This window comes from Eleutherodactylus coqui, chromosome 11, assembly GCF_035609145.1.
Source record: "Eleutherodactylus coqui strain aEleCoq1 chromosome 11, aEleCoq1.hap1, whole genome shotgun sequence".
In the NCBI taxonomy this organism is placed as follows: Eukaryota; Metazoa; Chordata; class Amphibia; order Anura; family Eleutherodactylidae; genus Eleutherodactylus; species Eleutherodactylus coqui.
The window spans coordinates 87073560-87095254 of NC_089847.1; the positions used below are offsets into that span (position 1 = coordinate 87073560).

The following is a 21695-nucleotide window of genomic DNA, read 5'->3' on the forward strand; positions in this document are numbered from 1 at the left end:
GAAGTGACGACGAGGAGACTGCGCCCTGATGCTGTCACTGTCACCAGGAAGAGACGTGGCAGCTAGAAGTCATACCTGGCGAAAGAGAGGAAAGCATCCCGAGGTGTAATGGGGAGAGGGCAGAGGAGGGGCAGCAGACTGTGAGACGGAGGACGGAAGTGGGGCGGGTCAGGTAAGTGCAGCGTCTAGCTGTTACTTTCTGTTATCAGCCATTGCAGGCTGTGGGGGGCAAGTGTTGTGTTCAGAAATGGGATTACAGGGTGGGGTGGCATCACTGTGGGCATAGGTGGCATGTGGGTGCTGGGCGTGTAGCTGGAGGGGGTAGAGAGGTAAGGCAGCGGCGGACCCACACCATCAGGCAGCGATCGGGGAGAGCGATCCCAGTACAGGCCTCGTACACACGGTCGTATTTCTGATGCACTTTAGTGTCAGCTACAAGCCCGGGCGTGACCATCGGTGTAATGGCGGCACGAGGGGTCATCCGCGCTGTCATCCGTGAAACGCACAAGATTGTACTCTAAAAAAGGGATGCAAATGTAGCGCCTAACGGACCCACAGGCCATCGGGCTTCAGTTTGGCCAAAACAATGCTTTTCTGGCCCACAAAAAATAAGGAAATGTGTGTGTTGTTTTTAGCATTGCGGTCAGTGGAAGCATATGGCGGTACATCTCCGTACGCTAAACGCATACAGTGCGAGGATTTGGGGGGATTCTGCGGCAGACTTTGCCCGGATTCGAGTGTTTGGGTGCGCTCACATCTGCGTTGGCGCTCGGACACAATTCTGTCTCTTTGTTCTGTTTTCAAAGAAGAAAACTGGAATAAAATTTTCCATTTTTTTTTCTCCATTGATTTTAGTGGTTTTGCAAAAAAAAAAAGTCATGTATTTTTTTAGTTTGTTTTTTTACCGGAGCAACCCCCCCCCTTCCCCGAAAACTAAACCGTAACGGACCAGAAGCGGACAGACCACGTTCTGCTGTTTGAAAATCCGCTGAAATCTATGCAGAAAAAAGTGTGAAACCTCCAAATCTGGTTTTCTGGAAGAACAAGAACAAAACTGAGAGACGTAATTGCGACTGACCGCCCTGACGCAGGTGTGACGGCGCCCGCCATGGGACTGGCCGCGGAATCCAACCCATGCTTTGAGAGGACTAAAAATCTGCCGCAAACAATTGACATAGTGGGGATGTGAAATTTGCGCTGTGTGTCCATTTGCTGCGGGTTCCAAGCGGTATTTTTCAGCGGCGCGCGGATTGGCTTATAATGTTATCGCTGCGTCCTTTGCCAATGCAATTCCGCAACGCAATTTCTACAGTGTTTACGCCCCCCGTGGCCACAGCCCCCAATCATACGGGAAAAGAATCATTCATGCGTATGACCCTACTCAAAGGAAAGGGCTTCATATGCGTGCGACATTTGTACGTCTCTTAGTGCACAAATCTCCCGCGATCGCAGGGACGCAAATCTCAGCCGCGTGATGTAACGGCTGATTTATCACCAAAACTAGATGTTGGATTTGGTCATAAACCCACTTAGGGGAGAGAGGGGCTGAAGACGTAAAGCAGCGCTCCGGTTGTAAGGTGCGTTTTTTTTTTCACTGAATGGATGGAAACTGGTAGATGGGTGGGGGTCTGACTGCTGGGACCCCCACTGATCCCAAGAATTAGTGTAGTGTGGAGTGGAGCCGCTGGCCGCACATGCACAGCCGCTGCTCCATGCCACACAATGGCGCACACACCTAGCTCCGCTATCTGTCTGCCGCATAGAAATAAATAATGCTGCACTGCTCCATTCATTTCTATGGGGCAGACAGAAATAGCTGAGCGCAGCTTTCGGCTAGATGTCTGCTCCATGGTGGGGTCCGACTGCCATGCAAATCTATCAGTTTTCACCCATCCAACGGAGTCTAATTTTTTTTGTTGCTGCGCGACATTGCGCATAAACACGCACATACGTAATGGAATTAATAAAAAAAGTTAGTGTCATGGGATCAATGAAAACCGATGTACTCTCACCGCGTATTCAACGCTGAAATGACACGTGTGAGCATGCCTCAAAGGGAGTGAGAAAATTGCGTGTTGCGAGACGCACAAATGGGAACCCCATTCTTTTGAACGGGGTCATACACATGAGCGATGTTTTCCAATTTGTGGCATGCCCCATCTTGGAGCGTGCTTTTGCACTGCATCGCCCATTGTGTCCAATGAGGTCGGCGGCAGCACTGCGCCGCTTGCTAGGGGCACGCGATGCGAGGTCTCCCCAGTGAAGGCAATCAGAGAAACTCTGCAATTCGCCGCTGCAGCTGTCAGCTACAGTGGAGGATCGCTTCTTCCTTAAAGTGGGGAAATCACACGTTGGCGAGCATGAAATTGGGCCGTCATTCACAGCCCTGATATCGCGCTCGCCCGTATGAGGTTAGCCTCTCACAAACGGATCTGCTAGTGATCCGCATTCTGCAGCTTGCTATGGACTGTGATATGCGGAAACCAAACAATGCAACTCTTTCACTTGAACCCGACTGCAAAAATTTGAGTCCAAAATACATGTATTTAAGGAAAATGGCTCAAAACGTGTCTGCAACCTTTAGGGGGAACCTGAAAATATACACATGAAGATGTGAGGAAAGACGCTCATTCCGTATATATGTGGGGAAAATCCAGGAGTCAATTCAACGTTTTGCCTGTGGGAGTCGGGGAACATTGCATCTCCCATCACTGTTCCTTCGGTGAGGGGAGATAGAACTTTACACTTTTTAAACTTTTTTTTTACTTTGCACAAGGTCGGTATTATTGCTGATAATAGCAGCCTCGTGCCTGGGGATTGCAAACCGCAGCCCCCCGATGTCTTCTCTTCGCTGCCAGCCCGGGCACCACCACCGGTTTAATGGCCAATTTCCAGTGTTTCTCCCTGTTATTGCGCCTGCTCCCGCCATTTTGCCGGCAGACACAACGCATAGAGACGGTACGCTAGGAACAAAGATGGCTTCAGGTAAGCCATTTCAGCCCCCTAAAGCGATCCGATCGCTGAGGAGAGCTGAAACGCCCACCCTTCGTACTCTGCCATGTACTTTCATTTGGTCGCCAATATGTTAGATATTGGCAATTTGATGACTGGGCACTGCAAACCGCAGCCCTCAGTGTGATGGCCTGGGGCTGTGACACCCCCGGCCCCTTGGCTTTATTCCACAGTGAGGCCGTCAATTGATGGCCTTGTGGAATAAAGCCCAGCTAGGGAGGCCGTCAAAAGGCGTATCGGCGGTCTCAAAGGGGTTAAAGGGAACCTGTCACCGCCTGTGAGCATCATAATCTTAGTTACGGTGCTCCTAGGCCAGGTTTAGAGGAGTCTGGGCATACTCACCCAGGTTCCTGCGATGTCGCCCATGGAAGTTGGCAGTAGCGGACTCCTATCTCCAGCTGTGTTCATGCGCTCCCATTGAGAAGAGTGTGAGTGTGTGCACACATGGCGGCAGAGAGAACTTCGTTGGTGCCGACTTCCATGGGAATCCCGCTGCCTATGGCTCCGGGTGAGTATAAAAACTATACCCCCGGACTCCTCACACCCTGGCCTATAAGCACTATAACTTAGTTTTTGGTAGTGCTGTTCTGTGTGTTGGACCCGCTCCTGATTATGGTTTAGAAATAGTCAATGGCGTCTGTTCGGCGCTGTTTAGTTCTGTCCTGAGACGGAGGTGTTCAGTTGCAGGGATTCCCCTTTCCTATTCCCATAACGGAGCAGGAAGGCAGAATCCCCGACGCGGGTGTGAAGCCGCCCTAGGGTGTGTCAGGCATTGCTCAATCACTTTATTGTCACCGCTGTTGACAGACCTGTAATTTAGTGATGTCCTTGTCCCCTTCTGTCACTGCAGCTTTTATGACTGCTGCGCTCTGATTTGCTTCCTGTGTTGTTGCCCTCCGCAGGATGGTGTCATTACAGATTTTACAGCCTGTATCGTATATCAGAGCCATGGGGATATATGCAAGAAAATCAAGAAGAAAGTTCAGTTGCAGCTTCATCAGGGAAATAATTAATGGAGCCTGTTATCAGCCATGAGCACCATAAACTAAGCCATGGCGCTTATAGGTAGGTTCCCAGTAGTGTAGGGAGGTATTGCTTATTCCTGCTTGCCTCCTGATGCCGGCGGGGTCGGTCCTGAAATTCCTCCTGTCGGCCGTGTCATCAGACTGAAAGTTGAAGGCTGTGCGCTCCCATAGAGGTCAGCGGCGGCGCGCGCTCCCATAGAGGTCAGGGGCGGCGCGCGCTCCCATAGAGGTCAGGGGCGGCGCGCGCTCCCATAGAGGTCAGGGGCGGCGCGCGCTCCCATAGAGGTCAGGGGCGGCGCGCGCTCCCATAGAGGTCAGGGGCGGCGCGCGCTCCCATAGAGGTCAGGGGCGGCGCGCGCTCCCATAGAGGTCAGGGGCGGCGCGCGCTCCCATAGAGGTCAGGGGCGGCGCGCGCTCCCATAGAGGTCAGGGGCGGCGCGCGCTCCCATAGAGGTCAGGGGCGGCGCGCGCTCCCATAGAGGTCAGGGGCGGCGCGCGCTCCCATAGTGGTCAGGGGCGGCGCGCGCTCCCATAGAGGTCAGGGGCGGCGCGCGCTCCCATAGAGGTCAGGGGCGGCGCGCGCTCCCATAGAGGTCAGGGGCGGCGCGCGCTCTCATAGAGGTCACGGGCGGCGCGCGCTCCCATAGAGGTCACGGGAGTATAAAAAAAACCCTCCCTGGACTCTTGGGAACTAGAAGCCCCAGAGCCTCATTTATGGTGCTCAGGACTGGTGACTGTTCCCCTTTAAATCTCCCTGATGAAGCTGCCATGGAGCGGCGATACGCATGGGGGTTTCCCACGACCGCTGCCTTGTGATGGTTGTAGCTTGGCACATCTACTCCTATTTCTGTAGATGAGTAACTTGCTAATATCACTTTATATCATTACGTGTAATTTTGCAACATTGTAACTTTGTGGTTTGGCATTGTTAGGGTGGTTTCACATCTGCCCTCGGGAATCCGCTTTCCTGCTCCGTTCGGGGAGCAGGAAAGGGGAATCCTGCTGCCGATGGCTCCGTCTCAGGATGGAATCAAATAGCTCCGAACGGACCCAGTGACTATAATGGGGTCCATTCGGTTTCCGCTCAGCTGCCCCGCTGTGAGACAGAAAAAAAAGTGCAGCATGCAGGGCTTCTTCTTCCAGCATTGTGAGCTGGATCTGCGGTGGAGCCTCTGATCGGGGAACCAACGCTGATGTGAAGTCCCTCTTGCTCCATCCAGGCTGACCATATTTATTGGTTTGGCTGTTGCATTGTTCTCTGAGTGATACATGTTTTGTCTTGTCATGATTGCAGTTGTTTTTAATTCTTTGTGACCTTAATGAAGATTACATATGTTGTCTATTATGAGAGTGTATTATGTTTTCTTCTATCACAAGTATTGTTTGAACCCTAGAGGTTGCATCCCATTCTAGCTTATTGAATGGTGCCGCCCGTTTTGAGGTGCTATAATTAAAGGGCTTGTCTGCTCTAGAAAATCTATTTACAGTGACCCTGTTATGGTATTCGCAGTCAATAGTTGGCCTGTTCTTGACCCTCGTCTTGTAGCTAGAATGGATAACTGCTACAACCATGGTCTCCTGCTCTGGAGAGACCCAGCACAGTAAGTGTGTAAGGCTGGAGGCCCATTTAGACACAACAATTATTTTTTTTATCTTTTATCTTTTGAGTGATAATCGTTGGGTGTAAATGTGCCCATCTTTCACTTTTCTGCCAAACGATGAATTTTAGTTCTGCATGAAATCCATCATTTGACAGAACAGCTGATAAGCAGGACCGCACGCTGTGTTCTGCCAGGGGAGCACTGATAACAGCTGATTGCATTGTCTTAGCTGTCAGCTCCGCGACAAAACAAAGGGAATTTATTCAGAGAACAGCGGGTAGTCTGTTCTCTGAATACAGCTCCCTGCGCCTCACACGCTACTAATTGGTACTAATATTAGTACCAAGTAGTAGTTTATGGAAATTGATTGCTCAAAAGCCATCTTTTGAGCAATCATCTTTGTATGTAAATGCACCTTTAGTTTCCCTGGTGGGGCTATAGAAAAATCACTTACTATTGAGTTCTCCACACAGACTAAAACTGATCTCTGTAGGAGGACCTCATGTACTTAGCTTGGTGTTGGGGGATAGTCCCTTTAAATAATGTTGTGATGCATTGCTAATTTTCCGTGTGCCCATTGTCTGATAGGTGTCTCTGCCATCATGGGTCTCTGCAAATGTCCCAAGAGAAAAGTGACCAATCTCTTCTGCTTTGAACATCGTGTAAACGTTTGTGAACATTGTCTGGTGGCCAATCATCCAAAGGTGAGGCGATCGCTGTGATATCCTACGGGTTCTGATATCTGCACCGTCCATACCTGACGTAATCTGCCGCCCCTCTTAATGATGTACCTTTGTGTTGTCTCTTCCAGTGCATTGTCCAGTCTTATCTACAGTGGCTTCAGGACAGCGATTACAATCCGAACTGCCGACTGTGTAACACTCTCTTGTCTTCTAAAGAGACCGCTCGCCTTGTGTGTTATGGTATGAGATTAGATATCATTCGGCTTGAGGAGTCCCTCCCTGTTTTTGTAAATGAGGTTATGTGAACTAGTACTAAAATTGGCCATAAACCTACTATAAGTACAGGGTAGAGGCTATTCAGGTGGCGGTTACCCCTCTACATCCCAATGGCGGATGCTCTTTTTGATTTGTTCTATCGATGCCAATAGATATTAGCTGATTGTCTCGCCTTGCTTAATACCAGATACACCGACATATGACTGTCTATGACCATCATCCATCATAGTGATCATAAACTGCAATGTTAAAACCACTTCTGTACGGTCAACTATATGTAGTTGTTGTTTTTTTTAATAAACTAAGCACAGTCCTGCATCCAAAGACCCGAAAAATTGTTGATCCTTAGAGCGGGTATCCAGTTGTAAACTAGTGATTGTCCTTTCCACAAGAGATCAGTGGGGGTCTGCTGCCTGAGACCCCTGTCGATCAGCTGTTTGCCAAGCTGGTGCTTTGGTGTACTGAGCTGATTTCTGCAGGAAGCAGATAGCATTGTTCTCACTGCAGTGGCCAGGCTTGGTATTGCAGGTTAAGTTCTTACTGAAGTGAATAGGAACTTTGCCTGTAATACCACACCTGGTCCCTGCAGTGGGAATGGAGCTGCTTGCTTACCACCGAAATTGGCTCGGTGCTTGTGCATACCACCTGGCAAACGGCTGATCAGCAGGATTTCTGGTGGCAGACCCCTACTGATCTACTATTGATGATCTGTGCGACGGATAGGCCATCAGTAGTTTATAACTGGACAATCCCTTTAAAGGGGTTCCCCTATAGTGCTCACTGTGCTAATATAAGAAAAGGAGCAGTACTTGCACATCTTCTGCTGCTGTGATCAAACGCTGCAGCTATGACGTGGTCCCGGTGTTTGTTCTGGCAGATGATGTCACCAGAAATCAGGTGACTGCTACAGCCACTCAGAAGTGACGCCGTCACCATCCAGAACTCCTGGCATCATCACTCCTAGGATGTGAGCGGTGAAGCCAGGAGATCTAGCGGTGACTCTGCAGCCTCTGATTGGTTGCAGAGGTCACCTGACTTCCGATGACATAATCTGCCACAACAAACCTCGAGACCACCGCATAGCTGCAGTGTTGGATCGTAGGATCAGAAGGTGGGTGGGTATTGCTTCTTTTATTTTAGCACAGTGGGTGATTAAAGGGGCATGTTGTCTGGTAATCGGGTAACTCATATAAATGGGTTTTCCAGAACTTACAGTTGAAGTCATAAGTTTACATCCACTTAGGTTGAAGTCATTAACCATTTCCAATCCAATATCACTGCCACCCCGCACACTCCCCAGCTTTTATATCTATTGGATAGTTTCAAAAACGCATTATAGATTCATTGGAATTGCTCAACAGAGATACATAAAAATGATCTGTTATGATGATTTTATTAGTCATTTTTTGAGAATTAACCCTTTCCAATCCAGTGTCGGCCCTCGTCCGACATTAAGATCTCTGTGCATAGCTCCAATGTTGGAGGCTGTTCTGCATATGTATGCGTTCAGCAGTGGCCGATCAAAGAACAGCGCACAGTGTACATTAGGTACTTGCTGTAGCCATCTTGGACAGCCAGACATTCCAGATGGACAATGACCCCAAGCATGCTAGCAAAGTTATGTGAAAATGGGTTAAAGAGTACCTGCACTTTGGAGCGCTCCTGCTCCATCGGCCATCGTCAGCTCCTTACAGCAGCTGAAGACTGCCCCAAAAGCTCTATTTGGAGCCGTCTTCAGATGCTGGCAGGAGTCGAGAGCGGCTCACGGGAGCATGAGCGCTCCAAAGCGAAAGTGCAGGTACTTTTTATGAGCAACAAAGTGAAGGTAACGGAGAGTCCATCACAAAGTCCTGACATCAATCCCAAAAGAGACTTCTGGACAGAACTAAAAAAGTTTGTGCGAGTAAGGAAGTCTACATATCTGATCCAGTGATCCACAGTGACCTAAGAAAGGAGGCTGTGCACTAGGATTGCAAGTCAGCCATTGTGAAAAACTGAGTTTTAATGAAGGTGTCTAAGATCTATGTAAGCTTATGACCTCTGCTGAAGATATTGAGGAATTGGGCGTCAGTATCAGACTGGTGGGAGTCCAACTTCTAGCAGCTGTTTGAAGTTTCTGTGACATTTGAAGAGCGCTGCAGCCTCTTCCTCCACCTGTGACACCATGTGCATCGGTCACATGGCCTTTGTGTAACTTGGTTCAATTCAGGTGAATGGCACTAAGCTGCAATACCAGGTGCTGCGGCTATGAAATGAACATGGCTGTGCCTGGTGTACAGTGAAGAGGCCGCAGTGCTCGTCTATGTGCTGCTGCCTGTTCAAAGAGCTGATATTAGAGTGCACCTAGGACCTGGCTCCCCACCGATCTGATACCGATGATCAGGCCATTGTATGCAAGTTTTAGAAAACCTCTTCAATATATTACAAAGGAAATGGAGAGCCCCTTTTCTGAAGTTTAGACATGGCCTCTACTTTACTCTGTTTCAGACTTATTCCACTGGTCCTGTTTGAATGACCTGGCCTCACAGCTACCACCAAACACTGCACCAGCCGGGTACCAATGTCCAAGCTGTCAAGCACCCATCTTTCCTCCTAGCAATCTTGTTAGCCCAGTGGCCTCCACCCTGCGGGAGAAGCTCTCTACTGTTAACTGGGCGAGGGCTGGACTGGGCATGCCTTTGGTGAGTCACCATTAAGGATGAACATGCTGAGTCTTGCTAATTGAGGATTTTTATGTAACCCTAATGACTCTAGTTTTATTAGTTCTCTTCGTAATTTTGTATATAAATAAATATATATAATTGTTGTGTCTTAGATTGAAGAGACTACTGCTGTAGAAGAGGTCGCAGAACACGATGTTACAGACTACAGGGATTGGTCAATTGTCAATTGTGAGTGTGCTATCCCATATTTACTATATATACATACAGATACAATTGTGTGTATATGCTTATGACTCATGTGTTTGCTTCCTCTTCAGCCTCCTCTTCCGATCACATGTCAGAACACTCGGAAATACCACAACAGTCTGGGTATCTCTACAGTTCTGCATCTACCTCCACAGCGCAGCATGGCTTATCTGGCAGCATGTCTAAAGACCACAGTGTGATGGTTGGAGATGCAGGGGCTGATAGTGTTACTATTAATGCAGGTAAGATTAATGAAAATAACTGAATAAGGCTGGGATTACATAGTGACAAAAAGTTGTGGTTGTGCTGCAATTTACGTTAAACCCTACAGAAACAAACGTTGCATGCAAAAAGTCCAAGGTTACTTGTGGATTCTTTTAAGGGGTTGTACTTAGGATAGGCCGTCAATTGTAGATCAGCAGGGCACTGACACTCAGGAGGAACGACGATCAGATGCTCGTTCAGCCAGTGCGCTCATGCACATATTTATGCAGGAAGCGGTCAGGTTTGGTATTGCCGGCAAAGTTCCTATTGAAGTGATTGGCATTTAAATCCAAACCTGGCCACCGCAATGGGAATGGAGCTGTCTGCTTCACCTCAGTGAACAGATGATCAGTGGGGATTTCAGGTGGCGGATCCCTGCCAGTATATTATTGATGGCCTATCCTATGCATGGGCCATCAATAGTTTACAACTGGAAAAGCCCTTTAATCAAAGAAATTAATTAGAGTTGCATCACTTAGGGGTTTCACCATTATTTTCTGTTGCTATGCAGGAATAGCCTACTGGAGGAACCTAATTAAACAGGGACCTTGGTTTGGCAGTGCAGTGCTATATCACCATGTACTGTAGAATGGTGGGGACAGATGGTAACGTTAGAAAGCTATGGTGACGCTATTAACATCAACATTGATTTAGGCCTCAATCTGATGGTCGTAAAGTGGCTGCACTTTATCATCTGCATTACGGCTGCAGCAACAAGAGCTTCTCTGGTTCAACTAAACCAAACTGGGGTCACCATAAAACCATATGGTGATCTATATTCATCTCGGTTCAGCCACAAAAGGGTAGGTGGGCAGGGGGGGGGGGTTAAATTACCTGCTGCCCTCCTTTATTCCCCCAAATCACTGGTTCTTTGGCACAGTCCTGTAATCTAAGATGGCCATGCTGCAGCTTATACAACCAGAAACACGCTGTGCATCCGCAGTGAGCCACTGCATGCTCCTTTCTGATTGGTCAGGGCTGCTCGCATGAGCAGAACTGTCCAATCAGAACAGCATGTAATGTCTTAGACTAAATGGCAAAGCCATCTCGGATGATTTGAGTGGGGCTCCAGGAACTGGCAGATATGTGGGAATATAAGAAGGCACGAGATAATATAACACCAAAACCCCCCCCGTTACCGGGACAAAACTTTGTCCTGGGATCAGAGGGTCGCGTATGATAATATTGTGAGGGTTACATCAGTGCTGGTGGAAAATGGATGGAGAAAAGGACTGGACATTAATCTTTTATTTTCCTTCTGCAGCCTCAACTCCTAGAAAGATTTATGACACTCGAGAAGGTGCGGAATCACAAGACGCTGTGATCGACTTTGACGATGACAAATACAGGAGGAGACCCACTCTCAGTTGGTTGGCACGGATACTCCGGTAAGCAGTCTAGTAACTTTATCATCTGCTGCTTCCTTAGACTTAAAGGGGTTGCCCCGCGCCGAAACGGGTTTTTTTTTTTTTCAATAGCCCCCCCCGTTTGGCGCGAGACAAACCCGATGCAGCGATAAAAAAACAAAACAGATAGTACTTACCCGAATCCCCGCGCTCCGGTGACTTCTTACTTACCTTGCGAAGATGGCCGCCGGGATCTTCACCCACGGTGGACCGCAGGTCTTCTGTTCGTTCCATTGCCGATTCCAGCCTCCTGATTGGCTGGAATCGGCACACGTGACGGGGCGGAGCTACGTGATGACGTGTAGAAGGGGGCGGAGCCAGAACTCCGCTGCTGCCGAGACCCAAGAGAAGGGAGAAGACCGGACTGCGCAAGCGCGTCTAATCGGGCGATTAGACGCTGAAAATTAGACGGCTCCATGGAGACGAGGACGCTAGCAACGGAACAGGTAAGTGAATAACTTCTGTATGGCTCATAATTAATGCACGATGTATATTACAAAGTGCATTAATATGGCCATACAGAAGTGTATACCCCCACTTTGTTTCGCGGGGCAACCCCTTTAACTTTTTTTTCACAGCTTTTTTGTTTAAATGCATTAAATTTATTATAATACTAGAAATTAAAACCTGGTTTGTGCGTATATAGCTATTCATCAGTGAAATACCCTTCTCACTGGTTAACGCAGCCTCATTAATATACCGCTGTATGTAACCATGGATGTGCTGGGTGTATTGTTTAGTTATGTTTTGCGATGTAGTTTTTTCTTTATAAGTAGCTTTGTGATCTATCTTATAATGGAGAGTGGCTTGGTCTTACTGGTTTGTCCTTAGGCCGCCTCCACACTGCCCGGGAATGCTGCGGAATTTCCACTAATGGAATCGCTGCAGAATTCCCCAGCATTTTCAGTACCAGCTATATGTAGGGGATTTAAAAAATCTCCTTCACATGATGTGGAAATCTTCTGCAACAAATCTGCAGCGTTTCTATTTATGCTGCAGAAATCAACCCTTGAAATACAAAGGTTAAATTCTGCAACTTCGAACACGGCCACATCCATACCATTTAGGTGCGGCTTTGGTTACTGCGGATTTCCAGCGACATTGCTGCGGGTATTCTGTTGCGGAACGCCCTCGCTGATTTTGCTCCGTGTGAAGGCAGCCTTACAGCACAGGCATGTCCTTATTTACTGTTTGATTGACCTAGAGAATAATTACATATTTTCTTTCATTGCAGCAATCGCACTGGTTCAAAGTCAAGGCCTGTTTCCACCAAACAACGGTTCCTGGTTATTCTAATCATTGGTGTATTGGGCTTTCTAACTCTTATTCTACTCATGTCAAAATGGGGCAGAGCATCAGCTGACAATGACCCAAATCTGAACCCCCTATTCAACCCTCATATCCGAATTGGGCAAGAGTAGATAATGCTGCCGCATTCCAGGAAAAGAAGAAAGGGATGAACGTTGTCCCCATCACATTAGTTATAAGGCCTAAACATCCTACAGTTCCAGAAGCCTATTGGTGGTCTCATTTGCCTAATGGGATGGCCTCAAGTCTCTCAGCATCCTTTATGCTGTACCCTTACAGTGCTTCTAATAGAGAAAACTGAGACCTGTTACTCCAACATTGTGTTCTTCTGCCAAGAGAGGAAATCTGCATACATGGCTGCATTAGCTGGTACATTGGCTATGGGGTCCATTGGTGCCTTTTACAGATGGCACATACAGCACACACTCTACTGTGTCAGACATCCTAACGGTGTTGTGTACGGCATATATTCTTTGCTCTGCGGTTTAATTTAATCATTATGATTTTCTGTGTATAGTGGAAATATCAGATGTGGAAACTTGCCATGAAAATAACATAAACTACAAGTACCACTGGATGTAAGGATTTGTGTACATATGGTTTTTTTTGTGCATTTCTTGTAATATTTTCTCATGTTTTTTGGTTCCTTCTTTCTTTTTGTCCTGAAAAGAACTATAATCCAGTGTTTCAAGATGGATAAAACTTGTTTTTTTTCCCCCTTAATTTTCAGGCTTCATACCTTCTGACTTAGAGAGGTGTTATCATGTGTACAAATGGGACTAACGGACAATACACCATATGAAAGGAGCACTAATAGACATTGAATAAAATACACATTTATGACAGTTTGACAGATTATACGATGGGTTTCCAGGCACGTTGTTATGTTTTATGCAGGTCTTTTGACGTAAGGAGGGTTCAAGGAACTTTGATATTGATGACCTAGTCTCACGGTCGGTGAGGGTCTGACTCCCGTCACACTGCAGCCTCCTTAGCCCATGATGTCCCATTTGTTGTGCAGCTTAGTCCCATTTAAGTGGATGGGATCGAGCTGCAATACCAGCTATCGCTGCAGCAAAATGAGTGGCGCTGTGCCTGATCTATAGTGAAGAGATTGCAGTGCTCATCATCAGAAAGACACAACTTCTTTACAGAGCTGATTGGTGGAGTTGCCAGGAGTTGGACCCTTATTGATCTGGTATTGATGACCTATTAATATAGCACAGTCCCAGAAAACATCTTTAATTTATATTTACAGAAACAAACTCTACTCTTGGTTTTGGTAAAATCTGGTAGCTTCTTGCTCCCTCCTTTAGGCTAATTTCACATGGGCAAGCGCGATATTGGGCCGTGTAACTCGGCCCGCCAACGTGCGACATACCGGTGGATGCGAGGCGTTTTCGTGTCAAAAACGCCTCCCATCACTTAAGTAAAATTGCAATGCTCCGTCGCAGCTAGAGTTTTCCATTGTTTTCAATGGGAACCTCACGTGCATCTCGCACACCTTGCAATGTGTTTTCCGGCCCTACTAAAAACAATAGGCGAGGCGTTCCGAGGGAACGCCCAAAGATAGGACATAGCACAGGTTATTTCCCACACCACAATGTGATGCAGGTGAAAAACATCGCTCATGTGTATGACCCCTTTCAAAAGAATGGGGTTCATTTTCATGTGAGATTTGTGCGGCTCGCAACGCACAAATCGCGCACGATTTTCTCGGCCGTGTGAAAGATGCCTTGGGCTGGCGACACACCACAGGACTGGAGGGTCACTTTAACACAAGTAAGGCTGATAGTAGACATCTAGAAGACAGTTACTGTCCATGAGACATCCACCCCTTATTGTATTATTGACCCATCACTGCGCTTGTGGTGTCACCAATGCAGCAAGGTCGTTTTCTAGAAAAATTGGGACGGAGGGGTAATTCTTAAGTATCATCAAGTGATTCCGATCATCAGGAATATTTGATATCTGCTTTACGTGGGTCTGCAGGTAGAAAATGGGGGGTTCTGCAAAGTGAAGAAAGATTAGACTTGAGGTAAGTAGGTTTTTTGGTTTTTTTTATTTGGTTTCTTATAACACTTAATTTTTCTTAAAGTGTGTCTATATTTTGGAGGTAATAGATTTGCACAAAAGAGTCAACTTCTTTGAACAGTTTGTAACAAAAAATGTGAAGTGAAATATAATTAAATTTTACTATTAAAAAAATTAACTTTATTTGTTGTGTAAAAGGTTATGTAAAAAAATAGAATGCCAGTAAAAGAAATTGTACTGATCCTCAGTTACAGCAAGTATTATATAGCCCAGAGCTGTATTCACAATTCTGCTAAGTGTCTGTAACATGTCTGTCAACTCTCAGATGAGCGCCTAATGTAGTGGGATGGTTAGTTCTCATTACATCAGATGACGGTACATGCCGTACAGATGATGCTTTCCAGAATAATCAGTACAAGTAATGTGCAGACATTGAGCCAGAAGACAATGCTGAGTAACTTTCAGCTCTGAAGCCATCAGAATTATGAATACAGCCTCAAGCTATAATAAAGGATGAAGCTGATTTAAGTGCAAAGTTTATGGAGATTAAAGGTTATTCTGAACATCGGGTTGCTGCGAACCTCCCTTGGTGTGCTCTTATGTCCCGCTAGTGTCCTCCTGACTCGGTGCCTCTTCCTGCAGTGTATTAGCGGACCTTTACAAAGTGTTGGTGCTTCGTGTTCTGTGTTGTATGTACTAGAGGGCATGAGCAGCTTGTACAGTGATTTACAGCCTACCCAGATCACTGCTGGATGAGGCATCCGCTCAGTCCTACTGTAGGAGGGTACCAGCAGGAAGAGAACAGGTGCAGGTAGGTGGCCGTGGTGTGGTTAAGAGTTTAAAAACCTGCTGTAAACTTTATGCTGTCCATATAGTGTGTTGTTACCAGTTGGCCTCTCAGAGCTGCTGCCAATATTGTATTTTGTGCGCAGAGAAAACAACTTTTTTTGTCCTTACCGTAAAATGTCTTTCTTCTCTTGTTCGTTGGGTGGCAGCTTTGAGTGATGGGTATAGCTGCTGCCACTAGGAGGCGGGAACTAACCAGAATAAAGTTTTAGCTCCTCCCACTAGCTTTATTTATCCTACAGGCTCCAAGCTAATCAGTTTGTATGCAAGCAGTAGCTGAGTAGGGTATGCAAAAAACACTGTTAATATAACAACATGATAAAACTCTAACTCGGGATAGCACCAATGGAGCAATCCGACAAGGAGGGATTAATGTAAAAGAACTAATAACAGACTAGGTAGGTCCTGTATCCCCCAATGAACAGGACGAAAAAGATTTTACGCCAAGTACAAGAATCTTGTCTTCTCATCTGTATTATTGGGACGGGTGGGGGGGGGGGCGTCTTTGACCGTGGGACGATGCTGAGCAGTTCCACAGTGGTAGGAAGGTATATTAGGACAAGTGCGGACAGCCTATAGCTGTCTGCAAAACTCTCCAACATAGGGAGGCATCCGTGGATGCAAACCTATGCACCTAGTAGAACTTTGAAAAGGTGTGCAGTGAAGATCATGTAGCCCCCTACACACCTGAGGCTCCATTATGTACCGCCCATGAAGCACCTACTGCCCGAGTAGAATAGGACATAACATGTAATGAAGGAGCCCTGCCCTTGGCATGATAGGCCTCTACCACTGCAGATTGTATCCAGCGAGAAATGACGACTTTGGAAGCTGCAAGGCCAAGACCCGGGCCATCTAGGATTATGAACGGAATCAGAGCGTCTGAAAGGGGCTGTATGAGATTGGTCCACAAGTCTCACACTAGATCTAGTTTTTGAAGTGCACGTTCTCTTGGATCAACTGCGTTGGGGCAGAAGGAAGGTAGGACAATGTCTTCATGAAAGTGGAAAGCCAACACCAGCTTAGGTAGAAAGGAGGAAACGGGACGTAGCACCACCTTGTCCTGATGAAAAATGGTCAATGGAGGTTTCTCGGACAAGGCTGCGAGCTCAGAAACCCGGCGGATGGAGGTGACGGCTCCAAGAGGTCTGCCTGCAGGGTGCACCTAGCTAGTGGGAGGAGCTAACACTTTTTTTCTGTTTGGTGTACTCCTCCTAGTGGTAGTAACTATACCCCACGATCAAAGCTGTGTCCCGCAATAATACAGATGAGAAATCAAAGATTATACTGTGATTGTTCCCAAGTCAGAGCATAAAACGATGCAGTAGTAAGAAAAATCTGATATTGAATATCTCCACCCAGACAGTTTTCCTTCTCCATCTTCTGAACTGTTATCAAGAACACCCCTAACTGTATACAGTACTTCAAAAATGACTTGGTTCTATTACAGAGCTGCCAGGTAACAGTGCTATAGTTTAAAGCGTACCTAACTCTTGTGACAACGTACGCTAATCTTGTAGCTTGCGTATGTCTCATCATTCTTGTAATAGGCTTTCATTAAAAACTACTACTGAAAATTAAAGCTGAAGATTAGCCCCTCTGCAATCCACTGCTTGTCGTTAGACATTTAGGTTCCATAGAAGCTGGGTCACTTAGGACATTACTTAGCTGCAGGATTTCCGGTATGAATGTACCCTTATAAAGCTCACAGGAACACGTAAGTGGAATGCATACCTACTAGTCACATCCTCATTTGCCTATAAAAAATGAAAACTACTGTTTGCCCCCGGAGCCTTTTTTTTGTTTAGTTTTCATAAAGGAACCCAAGTACTCAACGGTGGGGCCTTTTCAAAGCTGCCTTTATGTAACCAGGTCACTAAAGTTATGCGTTCTGCACAGACAATAATAGTCATCATTTTCAGCAGCGCAAAATGGCATCTATATCTTACTTCAGTAATTGGTTTCTGTTTCGGTGAGTTCACACACCGTGTTTTTTTTTTTTTGAAAATGCCACTGCGGTTTCTGATGCAGTGTTTTAAGACGCAGGTGGGTGTGAATTCCAAGGAAATGAGACATTTAAATGAAAGACTTAGGCTAACTTCACACGAGTGAGTGCATTATCAGGCTGTGAATCATGGCCCAATATCGCATTTGTCAACATGCGATTTCCCCGTGGGTGCGAGGCGACTTTAGCTCAAAAACGCCTCACATCACTTTGGGGATGTAGTGATCCTCTGCCGCAGCTGACAGCGGAGTTTCTCCCATTGTTTTCAATGGGCCCGCGCCATTGAAAACAATGGACGATGCGATAAGAGTGCCCAAAGATAAAACGTGCCACGATTTGCTTCCCACATTGCATAGTGGCGCAATGTGATGCGGGAACAAGTCGCTCATGTGTGTGACCCCATTCAAAAGAATTGGGTTCATAATAATGCGTCTAGCAACGCAGAAACCTCATGCAATTTTCTCAGCCGTGTGAAAACTGCCTTGGGCTAAACTTACACGGGCAGGCGTGATATCAGTCTGAGAAACTAGCTTGCCAACGTGTGTTTTTCACACCGATGCCAGGCGTTTTTCATTTAAAAACTCCTTGCATCAGTTATGTGAAATTGCGATGATCAGGCCCGTGTTTCTCGTGCGTCAGGAACGCAAGTGTTTCCCACTTATTTCAATAGAAAACCTTGCACTCCCATTCACATGGCATGGGATCTGAGTGCCATGCAGTGTCTTTTAAGGTCCCATTGAAAACAATTCCCAAAGATAGAACATGCTGTGATTCTTATCCCTGCAGTCCATTCAAAAGAATAGAGTTCATATTCGTGTGAGTCTTGTGCATCTCGCAACTCACAAAACTCATGTGAGATTCTCACCTGTGTGAAGAAGCCCTTTATACAGGTTTCAAGGCAGCGCCGGGCTATACTGGAGTCAGAGCAGAAGCAGCTGCTCTGTTCTCTGTATAGTGGCCAGCACTCCTAATTGCAGACACCTCTTCCATGGGTGTAGCCCAGCGCTGTCTGGAAAACCCCTTTAAGGGTACCTTCACACTTGCGATATATCGCTGCATTTTTTTTTACGCAAATGTCAATATGACATTCTAATGTTAAAAAGTTCGTGCTTTGCGATTTTTGTGCAACGTGTTTTTTAACATTAGAAAGTCCTATTGGCATTCGCGTTGAAAAGACGCAGCGATGTCACAAATGTGAAGGCCACTCCATTTGAATTCTGTTTTATCTGTCCCATCTAAGAAAAAGGAAAAAACAAACGGAAACATTTACAATGGAAATCGAAACGCTGATGTGAATGAGCCTTTGTACTTCTGTGCTGTATGTGAAACCATCATTTAGTAGTTTTGGGACTTGGAGCTCGATGATCCCTCTACAGTTGGAGGGGCATGGGTTTTACCACTGCTTCATCCCATTTTATAGTATTATGGAAGTTAGGAAATAGCAATTTTGGTCTTTTATCATAATTAGCCAGCCTAAACCTTTTTGGATTATTAAAATTATACACAATTGTAATATTTATTTATTTGATTTATTAAAACTGGAATAAAATAGTTTGTGTTTAATGTGTTTGTCCTTCTAAACTGTCAGATACGGGTTGTGTGCGCCCATGCAGAACCCCGGTGAACAGAGTCATTGTGGCTGCGTATTATGTGGTCGAAGGCATTTCATGTTCTGCCATATGGTGCCTTTGCAGAAATTACGGATGCAGCAAACCTTAACTTGTCATTTAACACGTAATGATGATGACGTACTACAGTGCTGTAAATTGAGTTATGATGTGATAGTACATCTGTACTTCTATACTATGGCACCTCATGAAGAAGCTACAATTCTTTAATTCATCAGTTTTTTTTGTTTTTTTTTGTCCTATGATGGATTTAGGTAGACTCTGCCGCTTTGTTTTATCAGCAAATTTGATCAGTTTCCCATCAATTCCTTCCTCCAGATCATTTATAAAAATGTTGAACAACACTGGTCCTAGGACAGAGCCTTGTGGAACCCCATTTGATACATTCTTCCACTTGGATGTGCAGTCATTTATGACCACTCTTTGAGTACGATCACTCAGCCTGTTGTGAATTCACGTAACAGTTGCCTTGTCAATCCCATATTTGGTCATTTTTTTCAATAAGTATAGTATGAGATACTCTGTCAAATGCTTTACTAAAGTCAAGATATACTATATCCACCGCATTTCCTTGATCAACCCAGTCACTGATTCTGTCATAGAACAAAATAAAAATCATCTGGCATGACTTGTTTGTTACAAAGCCATGCTGGCTCTGGTTAATTACTCCATTTTTATCCAAGTACTTGCATACATGCTGTTTAATAATTTGTTCAAAGATCTTTCCCGGTATAGAAGTCAGGCTCACAGGCCTGTAGTTTCCTGGATTCACCAGTCCGCGATGTTCACTCCTGTATGAAAGTACAGGAACAATTATTGTTGGGATGGCCGATTTAGGCATCTAGCGCCCGACAGATTTGTTCGATGTAAAAGCATCCTTGGACTCAAGTCTGCAGACTTTAGCCGTCTAAATCCATTAGATTGATGCTACTCGATCTAGAGTGATTTGACAGCTGTTATACCCCCCCCCCCCGCAGGTGCCTTTTTCTCAGGGGGGTCTTGTTGGAATTAATTGACCAGGGTTTCAAATGCCATTCTATGTTTCTTTTTAAACTTGAGGATTTTTCCATACTGAAAGTTCCTTTGTAGACATTTTTATCACCTTTTTTTGGAGAGAAGCATATTTGTAGATACTTCTAAAGAAGCAATGCTTGAGAATATTCAAGTTAAAGTCTAGAAATCTGCCCAATGATTGGTGCAAGTATAATGGAGGTTTTTCTTGATTGTTAAGCCCTAGTATTGTATGAGGTCATGCATATACTTTCCACCCTTTGGAACGTATTCAGGTTTTCTACTCCTTCTAAATGTAGAGTACACGGTTTATTGCCCCGTGTAACTGGAATGTGACGAGTTTCAAGCAATGTGACCTGCTTATAGTATGTTACGAGAAAAATCAATGATCGCTGTCAACTACTAATAGAACAGCTTGTTTGTCCTGGGGAAAGGGACCTAATGGCATTTTCCTGGCTAAAGGGAACATGTTCATTTTTTTTCTATAGGAACATCCTATTTTACTAAGCATGTAAATAGTAGCATGCAGCTGAGATCGACGAGTTATTTTTCTGTTTTAATCCCTCAAGAAGTATTAGAAAAGCCGTTAAAATGACTACTGAGGAAAAATCGCATAAAACAAGCAACATGTTTTAAACATTTAAAGTCAACAGAGCTTTTAGAAAAAAAAAACGCACAAAGCTATGATGAATAGATAATACCGCAGTTTTTATGACCACAGCAATCCTCTTTTAATTTTTTTATATTTGGTTTCTCCTCGCAAAAAAAATCAAAACATTTATTTTTCTGGTTCCATAGTTGCCTGGGGACTTGTTTTTTATGGAACGAATTGTATTTTTCAATGGTACTATTTAATGTACTGAAAAGCTTTAAAAAATTTTTAAGTGGAGTGAAATAGGAGAAAAAAACCTTAATTTCGCCATTTTGGCGGGGATATTGTTTTTGCGGCATGGTATGTTTATTCTGTGAGGGGAATGCGATCACGGCGATACCTAATGTGTTTATTTTATTTTTTCCCTGTACTAGTTTCAAAGAATAAAATCTTTAAAACGTATTATATATAATATTTTCTGTCGCCATCTTCTGATATCTTTTCATCAAAAGAACTGTGTGAGGGCTAGTTTTTTGCAGAACAACCTGTGGTTTCTATTGGTACCATTTTGGATCACTTTTTAGTATTTTTCTGGTTTTTTTAGGAGACATGGTGACCAAAAAAGCACAATTCTGGCAATGTTTTCTTTTTTCTGTCGACGTTCACTATGCAGGACAAATGATTTATTATTTTGATAGGTAAAACCTTTTCAGACGGGGTGGTACCAAATTTGTTTTTGTGAATTATGAAAAGGGGAAAAGTATGGGGGGTGTTTGAACTTTTTAGCATCCTTTATTTGTTATAATAAACTTTTTTTCCCCACTTAAAGGGGTGGTCTCGCGAAACAAAGTGGGGTTATACACTTCCGTATGGCCATATTAATGCACTTTGTAATATACATCGTGCATTAAATATGAGCCATACAGAAGTTATTCACTTACCTGCTCCGTTGCTAGCGTCCTCGTCTCCATGGTTCCGTCTAAATTCGCCGGCAGCTTGCTTTTTTAGACGCGCTTGCGCAGTCCGGTCTTCTCCATTCAGCACGAGCCGCTTCAGTGTGCTCCCCGCTACAGCTCTTCTGCGCAGACGAGCTGT

General features: G+C 45.3%; 1 protein-coding gene across 1 annotated transcript; it reads left to right on the plus strand.

Annotated features, from left to right (window-relative positions):
- Window positions 1-2: 2 nt before the first annotated feature.
- On the plus strand, window positions 3-14701 carry ZFPL1 (zinc finger protein like 1). The gene is made up of 8 exons (XM_066582952.1): window positions 3-172; window positions 6227-6342; window positions 6450-6561; window positions 9085-9278; window positions 9413-9488; window positions 9578-9748; window positions 11035-11158; window positions 12411-14701. The coding sequence occupies exons 2-8, from the start codon at window positions 6241-6243 to the stop codon at window positions 12595-12597; spliced, it is 966 nt and encodes a 321-aa protein (XP_066439049.1). The 5' UTR covers window positions 3-172; window positions 6227-6240; the 3' UTR covers window positions 12598-14701.
- Window positions 14702-21695: the final 6994 nt, after the last annotated feature.